Here is an 11067-nt window from a genome sequence, read left to right as displayed (position 1 = left end):
GCTGTCCACACCAAAACCACATCTCTACCCTTTCACCCTGGCCCTGGGAGATACAGGGTCTAGAATCTGACTCCAAAGGGCACCTCTTCTGTAGCCCTTGTCAGTGTTGTCTTCCCAGAAGCCTTACAAAGGTTTGGCAAACTTCTCCCCTCTTGAAATGCGCCCATGTCTCATGGAGAGCAGAGTCAGCCCTGGAGGAGCTCTGCAAGCACTGAGAAACATCTTCAACTTCCCGAATTAATGCTGCTGCTGGTCTATCAGCACAAGGTACCACTGAGATCCACAGTATAAAAGGACTTTGCCACATCTCTCCACACTGACCTCCAGCCAAAGGCCAACTGCAATTTAGCCAAATTTCTTTGATGGGTCACACATCCTCTGATGATGAAGCACCATGAAAAAACGATAGCCCAGACCTTGTGTAAAGCCTGAGGCAAGTCCCTCTCAGCCAGACTTCACCTCATGATATTTGAGCTCATCTCAAGCTTGGGTTTGAGGCAGGTTTGTCTTGGGGAAGTCTGTCTGCTTGGGAAGTCAGTATGATGGAGTCAAGGAAGACCAAAGATCCTTTGTCCCCAGATCCCACATGCTGAGGGGCAAGGCCTGTACCTGGAGTGCACAGGAGATCCACACCACTTGCTCTCCTCTACCAGTGCTTGCAGGCTTTGGCAGGGCTGGTTGCCACAATTCAGGCTGATCCTTGCCCCAGACCAGCACTGCTAGGGCCTCAGTGCTCCCCATGAGAGGGATGGGGCTGAGCAGGCAGCACACACAGCACAGAGTCACCCGTGGCAGCCGATGCCAGGCTGGATGCAGCGAGAGCCCCAGGCAGCAGGGCCAGCCTGTGCAAGCTGGGTGGAGCCCTGATAGTCACACTCAGGCTTTCCAAAGCGGGTCTTGGCTTGGTCTGGAGGTGGAGCAGGCTGCAACTCTGCTCACACCTTCCTTCCCAGCACTCCCAGCGTGCAGCACAGCCGGTGCTGGCAGCAAGGACAGACCCCGTGTGTGCTGCAGTGGGCACAGAGGGGAGGCTGTGCCCTCCCTGCAGGGGGAGATGCCCATGCGGGGCTGCTCCTTGTAACTGTGGGTATCCATAAGGGCACTGAGATCAGCACACCCTTTTGGAAATCAAAGCAGGCAGCTCTTACAATAACATCAGATCAACCCCAAAGCCAAGAAATTTTGGGGGAAGAAGACCCTGGAAGATTTTTCCCCTTAAACCCCCTAAAGCAGTGGGAGTTGAGTATCCAAGTACCATCTGCAATTCAGGCTCCAAACAGCTCTGTCTCACATTTAAAGCTTTGTGGGCATTCCAGTCAATTGGGCCATACAAACCTAAACCTGTGTCAGTGCTTCCAGCCCCTCTGTTTCAGTGGTGGGGGCTGCAAGGCTGGCTTGGGGCATCCCTGCTCCTCCCCATGCTCACCATGACCTCTGAGCCCATGGCTCGGCCTTGGCAGGTCAGGATATTAGAGACACAGCTGCCCCACAGGCTTTAAAAAAATTCACACCTTGCCATTGTAGGGTTAAACCATGACATTTCCAAACGCACTTCTGGAAACTCACAATTCAGCAATTACTGGAGTCATCACTTTAGGAATTACAGCACCTACCAGATCCCCACTGGGGTTTGCCATCTGTCTGGTTTCTAACCAGCACAGCTGGTTTTACTGGTATTTGCCAATAGCAGTGTGGTTTGGGTCATTACTGCAGTGGTGCCATTTGATCTCTTGCTTCCCTGAGGACCATCAGGGACCCTTCTCCCACCAGGCACAGACAGAGTCCAAGGGGCACAAGAGGAGTGAAAGAAGCAGCATGAACAGTTCAAACCAGATTGGAGCTCATCTAGCAAGAGCAAAATTTTAACAGTATTATCAAATGAAGGCAAAGGTGTGGCTGTGCTGCATCTTCTTATGTCTGCAAAGAGAAAAGCTCAAATCTGAACATCAGTCTTCAAAGAGAGCTGGTTAAACACAGCGAAGGCAAAAGACCAACCTCACCAGCCAAAGATACCCATGAAACAAATGCTCCTTTTCCTAATTTGTCAGCACAAACATGCTGTTGCAAGAGATGTCAGCTGATGTTGTTCAGTGTGACTCTACCAGGAAGAAGCAAACAGCATTTCAAGACACGCACCTCCCTGTCTGCAGGACCTGGGAAAAGCAGCTGGGGATCTCAACATCTTTCCCACATCACACCAGCACTGTGTCCCCCATGGGAGGAGAAACTCTCTAAAAGAGGGATCTATGACAACAGCTAAAAGTCTAGCGGCAAAAATATTGGAAATGTAGAAACAGCAGCTGCAAACCAAAAACCAGGGGGTTCTCCAAATGGTTCATACTGGCACTTCAAGCAAAGGAAGCTTTTACCTCTGGTAGTAGCTCTTTTGTCAATTAGACACATAAGTAACATCCTTTTGGATGGTTTGTTGAGCAAAATGACCCAGTAAATACTTAAATATGTATAACTGAGATTGTGAATGAGCTGGAGTTGCCATCAATCATAGAGTTAATCATGGGAAGCACTGGCCAGAGCTGCTAACCCAAAAGCCAGTAATAAATCAGTAAGATACTTAAAAACTCATTCTCACATTTTGCACAACAGTAAAAAGCACTGTAGGAAACCACCAACTCAAACATGAAGGGCAGAAGATTGTCAGGGCTTTGTCAACCCAAGCAAAGAAAGCAAAAAGCTCAGAATGTACTGAAAGTACAATAAAGCAGCCACTGCCCAGGCAACTTGCCCATAGAAACTGAGAAGTTCCTGTGAACTGAGAGAGCAGCAAGATGTTTTTCCTGTGGCTTAAAAGATCATTATATCACTGAAGATCCGGGACACGTGCTGAGTGAGGGGAGGACACTTCTTGGTAGTCATTTACTCTGCGCATTCTACCATGACTGTGCCTTAATCCCCACTCCTGACAAGGATGGGGTCAGTATCACAGAACTTTTCGGATCATTTAAGATACCATAAATCAGCTGCCTACAAGGACAAACAAAGCTTTCTGTCACTTATTTCCGGGACCAAAACTTCCTGTAGTTGCCTATAAGATGCAGTGGAAGTTCAGGCATTAAGCAAGGGCTGCTTACAACTGAGCAGCAGTTCATGTGGCAAAATGGTCTTTTGGGCAAAAGAAAAAAGATCCCCATTCACCTCATATCACACCCAAACTTCACTGATATCTGGCTCTTTGAGGCTGTTTTAATGCTGTGCAGCAATCTGAGCTGCTGGGAATACATAAATTCATTTGCTCAGCTCTGCTGAGGGTTATAGAAGATCACACTTGAGCTGCAGTGATCCAGGTGATTCCTTATCTCCAGCTTTTACACAAGCAACAATGAATATAAGGAGTGACTGAAGTTAAATAGGAAACTACTGAGTGATAAGAGAAACTGCCAGAAGTGGACTGGTTAAAGTGAACTTTGCTCTAAATGTTTCTTCAATAACTCAACACAAATACTACAAAAGAAGATTGATGTGAAACAGCTGAAAAGAACCATGAAGAGAACAAAAAGCTGAAAATGTGTCTGAGTTCTCTGAGCTGCTGCTTTCACACAGAGTACAGTGGCAAAGCGAAAGAAACAACAAGCAGCATAATTGAGGGAATAAATTCATGCCAGCATTGTGCTTGGTAGGCAGGCACTGTAATCATCCAGTTTTTATTACATCCGAGGGTTGTAATAACACACCAGAAACTGTGCAATGGGGCAAAATGGGCTGATCTTACTCATCCCTGGGGAGGCACAGACATCAAACCTAGGAGACAGGATTCTAATTTAATTCAAACCACTGGCAGGGATTTTCAGTCCCCCAAATTTCCTCAGGTCATATGTGGTGAGGTCCTGGCCTAGGTTGCCCAGAAAAGCTGTGTCTGCTCCATCCCTGGTAATGTCCAAGGCCAGAGTGGACCAGGCTTGGAGCAACCTGGGATAGTGGAAGGTGTCCCTGCCCATGGCAGGGCATGGAATGAGACGGTCCTTAAGGTTTATTCCAACACAAACCATTCTGAGATTTTCTCTGTGACAGCAGCTCACCAGTGGTATTGTCTTGTCCAGCTTAAAATGATGTCCAGGGCTGGAGAAGAGCCCTGGCCGTGCAGAGGGAGGAGAGCTGGGAGGACACACAGAGCCAGGGACACTGCAGGCCCCGCCACGCACCCCCCTGGGCTCTGGGCCTGCTGTGCATCCCTGCAGCTATGGACACAGAAAGCCTGCGAGGGCACTGCCTGCATGATGTGAAATCCCAGGCAGAAAGAAATGACAAGGAAAGAAAGGAGCAGGAGCAGCTACAGGTCTGCTGCAGGAAAAGCAATCACATCATGCCAGACACGGAGAGAGCAGCGACAGCGTGGAGCGTGTGGTCACAGGTGTGGGAGCAGCCCCGGGCGCTGTGGCACAAGGCTCCCCTCAGGGACACAGCTCTGTACGTACCGTCCGCGCCCGGCTGATCAGAGACCGGACCAAATCCTTAATGCTGTTCGTTTTGTTTCTTTGGAAAATCACAGTGGCCTGAGTCTGGCCAGACAGCGTGAGGAGAGGAGTCCCTGGCCACCCCAGCTCCAGCTCTGGAGGGAGCACATCTGACATGAGGGGGAAGTAGGTGCCCGATGTCAGGTCAGAGTTGAGGGAGAACCTGTCTCCAGTGTCCGCATCACCAGGGTCAGCCTCTTTGTCTTTCATTGCACTGGGGTCTGGGAAGCTTTGGTTCCTCTGATGGCTGATGTATTCCATGTCCAAGGTGGACAGAAATGGCAGCTCCCTCTCCTCGGCGACGGCGCTCAGGTAGCCACGCTCGCCCTCCTCGAGGAAGGCGTCGATGGCCAGCCTGGCTGTCTCGCTGTGCTGGAGCACCAGTGGGGTGGGCTCCCTCCACCACGGCTTCTTCAGCTGCTCCAGGCGGCTCTTCAGTGGCCCAGACACCCCTTGCTGGCTCCCATAGCTGCGGTGGAGCTGGGGCCTCACCTCGACTGCCAGGTAGTTGAACATGACTGGAGCTGCTGATGCCGAGAGGTGTCTCTCCTGCTGGATTAGTCCTGTGTCCGTCTTCAAGTCTTTTCTGCCCCTCCTGCACTCCTGAGCTCCTCCCAACAGGTTCCTCCAGGATTCAGCATAAGCTCAACTCCTTAATCACCAGGTACAGCCTCCCACTCCGGGGGAGGAGCCGCCTTTCCCAGCTCCCTCACCCGGCTTCCCCAGACACACACCTGATACTCACTGCTCCGAGTGCCCCTTTTGCAAGAGGAAGAATACCAACTCTTCAAGCTGCTCCTTCCTTTTCCTTGTAACTGATTAATCTGCTGTTCTCCCCTTTCCTTCCCGTCCCTAGAGAGGTCCCCACCCTTGGCCTAGCAGGCTCTAACCTGTTTTGTCCCTCACTGTGCTCGCAGTGGAAATGCAGATGCTGGAACTTGTTCCTGCTTGAAATTTGTTCCAAATCAAACACACTGCTTAGTGTCAGTTATAATGAAACACAAATATCCCAAGTGGGTAATCAGACTCAGCAGAGAAACTTACTCATCCCTGAGCCACAGATAATGCTCCTCCTTAGCATTTCTTGGGAGCTTGGCTCTGCTACACCAGAACAGTCTATTTCTTGACACACAGAGTCATGGTGTTTGTAGGAATCCCAGCAGGCATCTTGGTCATTAGATGCTGCAGGCAAGAAGAGCAATATTTCACATGCTCATTTAGCATATCCCTGGAAATCCTTCAAGGACATTCAGCCTTAGGAGTCTGGTGCTGTGTGAATGATGATACTGCCCGCATGCTGCTTATTGGGGATTAGTCAATTCCAGTTTCCCAAAAGCATCATGGAGTTATTTTTGGAGGAACAGTACGGGCAGACATTGCTATGTGAATTAAGGCACTGCGTAGGAACACACCAGGAGAACACAACGTGTGAAGAACTGCAGAGGAGCAGAGATCAGCTTACCTTGGAGCTACTGAACTCCACACAGGCAACCAGGGAATGAAAAACTGGCTGGAGAGTTGATGTAATCAACTAGCCTTTTATGTACAAACTCCCCTGGGATTAAATTAAATTAAGTAATGTAAAAGCTAAATGTGTGCCCTGGAATAATCATGGGCATGGAATAATAGTCAATGGAGTAGGGATGGCCATGCCTGAGCATGAACCAGCACATCCAGACACCAGGCTCTAAGACAGCTGGGATGAATCATGTCCCCAAGGGACTATCACTCTCCATGGACTACAGCTGAGTGGGATGATTAGTTTGGATTAGCTGTCTGGTCTCTGGATGCCTGAATTCAGGATGAAGCCTCAGCAGGACTGCAAATGGCAAGAACACTGCATTGATTGAATCAGAAAACAGAAGTTGGCTGCCAGTTGGCTGTGAGAAAGGGCAAAGTAGGGATGGGACAAAACTGTAACAAAGCTGCTGGCACAGAAGTGTTAGGGGTGAAAGTAAACATTAGAACAGCCTAAAGACTAATTTAAAATGTGAAGTGAACAGCCAACCCAGTGTAAGGAAGTTTGGGGAAGTAACAAAGATAAGGAGCTGTAACATGGTGAGTGTTTTTCTGGAGCTGCTTTGCCAGGGTGATAACAGAAAAGAAGTGTACCATCACCCTACTTTTTGCCTTCCTAAAGAGCTTAAAAGAGAGTGAATTTTAAAAGAAGTAATCAAATACATATTTTCTGCTGCTGATCCCGTAAAGGAGATTTGTAAAGGGATTTGCACTGTTTGGTAATGATCTACTCTCCCACCAGTAATTTCTCATGGTCCTCAGCACATGAAAGCACACACGATGTAAATATCTCCAGCCCAGCTTGTCAGGCTGGGCTCCTTCAGGGTTGGTGGGGAGAGGCAGAGACTTCCAGGAGTCAGTTACCTCACCCTGCAGCAGACACCTGGAACAGGTTGGATGAAATGTGCCTGGGAAGCTCTTATCTCCCCCCACTGACAGCAGGAGCTCGGGCTGCCCAAGTCAGTGACAGAGGTTTGCCATGCAGACATCTAAAATTAGATGTGTTCTGTCCCTGCTGTCTGGCAAAAGGGCTCTAATTGGCACTCCAGAGGCTGATTGGCCAACACAGGATGTGGGAATCTCATCAGCCCATTTTTGCCAGCTAAAAGCTGGGATCTTATCTGGAAGTCTTGTCTACACACCTTCTGCAATCAACAGAGAAAGACAAGGGGAAAATTCCCTCTGGCTGCACGCACGCCCCAAGTGCCACTGCCAAGTCAATGTCCCTGGGCAGCTCTGCTCTGGCTGATAACTGAGCTCAGCCAAGCATTAGGCAATACTTCATTCTTCCATCCCACAGATGTTCTTGGAGCTCAGCAAACAAAAACACCTTGCCTGGGCTCTCCACAGAATGTACCTGCTGCTTCCTCTTCACGCACACATGGAGGCAGCCTGCCAGCCTGTTTCCTGATAGATCTTGGAGAGCGCTCACCCGGCAACACAAGAAGCCAGATTTGCTTTTTTCCCCCCTCTATTTCAGACTGAAACCCAATCTTCCATCTCAAAACATCAGGGTGCTCCTCAGCGCTGTACCAGCGTTTCTGGAAGGCACTGCACAGCAGTGCTCCACTGTAGAATTCACTGGCCAGATGCACTCAGCCAGCACATCTGGATGAGAAAAGTCCCAATTTTAGTTCCTGCACTGAGCTCTGTCAGCACTGAACCCACAGAGCAAAGTCAAATCTCCCCATTTTTTGTCCAAGATTCCCAACCATGGTGTTACACAATCCAAGCACAGGGGCAGCACACGAATTCCACGTTTCATCTTTACCATTTGTTTGTTAAGACCCTCTCAAGTCAGGGGAGAGGCAGCCTGCACAGCTGAAGGAGGGCACTGGACACCAGTTGCCAGCCACAGGCCAAATGATCCAACCACAAAGGATGTCAGGGGAGGCAGGGACCCCCCAGCCCTGCTGCCCCTGCCCAGTGGTGTGCCCAGCACAGGGGTTCTGTCCTGTTGCAGCTCCAAGGTTTCCACACCCCTGTGCCATGCAGGGAAGCCAGTGTGAGTCCATGGAGCTGCTGTGGTGCAGCCCTGAGCTGCCCAGGGGGCTGATGCACAGCTGGCAGGAGAGGGACACAGTGTGCTGCTTCCTTCAGCTGCTGCCCCGTCCTGAACATGGGAGAAAGCACTTCCAGACACCCCTTCTGTGAACCCTTCCAAAGGGAATCCACAGAGACTGAACTGAGTGTTGTAACATCACTGGCTCTGGCTACCAGCAGGAGGAGCGTGCACAGGGAAGGATGTGGGACATTGAGTAAATCTGCCTAAGATGTCTGGTTTTGACAGGATGTGGAGCAGCCCAGGAGCTGGCAGGTGGGATGAGGCATGAAGGATCCCAGCTCATTGTGATGCAGTCATTAATGAAGGCTCTGAGTGTGCAGGATTCCTCACTTCTACAATGAGCACGAGGGAGCTCTCACCTCTGGAGGAGCTGCAGCAGCTTCCAACAGGATCCAGGCTCAGCAGCTTGTGCAGGGCCCTCCCAGATGAACACACCTGCACCAGACAGTAACAGCAGGACAGAGGATGTTGCTGGTTACAGATGTTGCTCTTTACATGACAAGTCAAACTGAGGAAGTTTGCCTTGGGAAAAAAAAACCAAAAAGCTTTTTTTTATACACAGAAGGCTCCCTAAAAGATTAAAAAAATTCAAGGCAGTGTTTGGGAGTGTTTCCACTAACCTGCCCCAGGTCCCTCTGACAGTTCTATTGCCACTTGACCTGAACTCCCTGGCTGATCCCAGCAAATCACATCTCAACAGCCACTGAGATGTAACAGCAGAAGGTGGAATCACTCCCATGTGAGCTCTGCATTCCCAGTGGAAGGATGAGGCCCAGCCATCTCTTCTGTCCCACAAATGAGCAGAGCAAGCTGCCCAGCAGGTTGAATGACTGTAGGCAAAACAAGCACTCCCTCAACATGTTCAGCAACTTCAGGAAGAACACATGTAGGATGCACAGGGCAGACCTGAGCGCCTGAAGAAGGGGCAGTGGTCAAAAAAACCCTCACCAGATGAGTCTGGGAAGGATCACAGAATTGTTAATACTCAACTGGCCCATCAGGGTGCAGGAGGCCGGGCAGCCCATGACACCCACAGGTGACAGAGGAGGGGCAGGCACTGTGTGAACAGCAGAGCCCACTGGTCACGTCTGCTGAGCCTCAGGGTCTTCCCTATGTCCTTGCCAGCTTTCCCAGGCTCTCACATAAGCTGCTGCCCTCTCCTTGCCTTCTCAGACCTTCAAGAGAACACGGAGCATGCTGAGGGCCAGGCTGTGCAGACACAACGTGCCCAAAGATGCAGATCCTGTTCCAGTGGCACAGAAACATCGTCACCCAGAGCGCTGGGACAGGTGTCCCTCCAGCCTGGGAGAGCTGGACACAGTGCAGGACAGTGGGAAGGACAGAATATGGGTTCATCACAGCTTCTTGCAGAGAAAAGAGCAAAGAAGCCTTGATTAGAGTTCATTAATCAGGGAGACAACAGAGATCAGACAAAGCAGGGCAGATGTGGAGGGGAGGAGCCCATACAGAGAGATCTCCACCTGGAACCCTGGACAATGCTCTCAGGCACACGGTGGGATTCCTGGGGTCCTGTGCACAGCCAGGAGCTGGACTCAATGATCCTGATGGGTCCCTTCCAGGTCAGGATGTTCCATGATTCTATGTTTTTAATTAGCTGCCACCAGCATCAGCCAAGAAAAATGCTCGTGTACAAGGCTGTGAACAGGACCAAACCCCACACTGGGGCCTGAAATAACCACTGCATTTGTGGCACAGCTCTTGTAGCAGAAGAACTAGGAAGACACAGCAGTTCTAGGTATGGATTAACTTAAACACTTAAAATTCTCTACAGTGGGACTTTTCCTGGAGGGAAGGAAGCACCCAGTGCAGCTTGGAGCTCAATGCCTCATTCAGCATCCCTGGAGAGGGCATCAGCAAACCTCTCCAAATGCTCAAGCAGTACTTCAACACATCCCTGGGATGCAGGCAACCACCAGGATTAAACAATTCTCCAACAACTAGGAGAATGTGGAAAATACAAGTGGGTCACAGGGTAGGGCATGGCTCCCACTGCTCCTCAGAGTGGTGCCAGGCAGTGGCAGTGGCAGTGGCAGATGCCACAGGGACAAAGCTTGCACAACCAGTCCCCTCCCAGCTGATGCTCACCCCCCCAGCTTTGCTGCTCTTCACCTACTCTGCATTCATCTCATTTACAGCTGTGGTTCTTAGCTCTGGTTCCTGTTCTGTGTCCGAGGCACGGGCAGGGAGACAGGACAGTGGTTAATTCCAGCTGCCAGGTCAGGAGCAGCAGTTCTGACCTAGGGCTTGGTGGGGCAGAAACACGACTGCAAACATCACCCTGTGCAAGGTGAGGATGGGAGTCACAAATCTGGGAAGTGGCAACTGCACTTAAGCACTGGTGAGCACAGGAGTGTGGAGATCATGGAGGATGCCTGTGCTCTCAGCACTGCAGCACTTGGAAGATGCAGGAGAAAACAGTTCAACACCCAAAGGTGGTGTGAGCACAGCAGCCAAGGTGACACAGGAAAACATTTAACCACCTAAAATAGAGAGTGGGCATTGAAGAGTATCAGATTACTCCCCCCTACTCCAAAACATCTCAAATATACCAGCCTAAAGCAAGAGACTTCCCAAGTTTGACCCTGAGAGCCAAAACATGCTCCTACTCTCCCATGGCGCAAAACAGAAGAGAAGGAAGACAGTGAGTGCTGATCCTTCTACCCACAGAGAGCAGCCCAGGATCCAGCTGAAATCATGAGTGATTTCTAGGGGCTCATGTCTCTTCATTTTAAGACACCTGGAAAAGTTGAAGAGTAAGTCCTCTGGAATCCTAAGGGATGTCCAAATGCTGTCTACGAGACAGGAGATCAGGCTGGATGGTGAAGTAGTTCCTTCCAGAAGAAATTCACATGGATATGTTCATTTAAATACAGTTAGTGCCTCTAAGCTGATGGTCTGAGACAACTTTCCAAAAACCCAACAGCATAAACAAAGAACTGTCCATAAGTGAAACACCTTCAATCATTCCCTCTGGAAAACTTTGAAAATAGGAAA

General features: G+C 50.0%; 1 protein-coding gene across 1 annotated transcript in view; it reads right to left on the bottom strand.

Annotated features, from left to right (window-relative positions):
• FAM83C (family with sequence similarity 83 member C) overlaps positions 1–4985 on the bottom strand; it is a 22840-nt gene extending 17855 nt beyond the window's left edge. The window contains exon 1 of the mRNA XM_005430624.2: positions 4431–4985. Within this exon, the coding sequence (XP_005430681.1) occupies positions 4431–4985 (555 nt within the window). The remainder of the gene's footprint in view (positions 1–4430) is intronic.
• Between the last annotated feature and the right edge of the window lie 6082 nt (positions 4986–11067).

The sequence above is a fragment of the Geospiza fortis genome, unplaced genomic scaffold (genome assembly GCF_000277835.1).
Source record: "Geospiza fortis unplaced genomic scaffold, GeoFor_1.0 scaffold39, whole genome shotgun sequence".
NCBI lineage: Eukaryota > Metazoa > Chordata > Aves > Passeriformes > Thraupidae > Geospiza > Geospiza fortis.
This window is presented reverse-complemented; position numbering and strand designations above follow the sequence as displayed.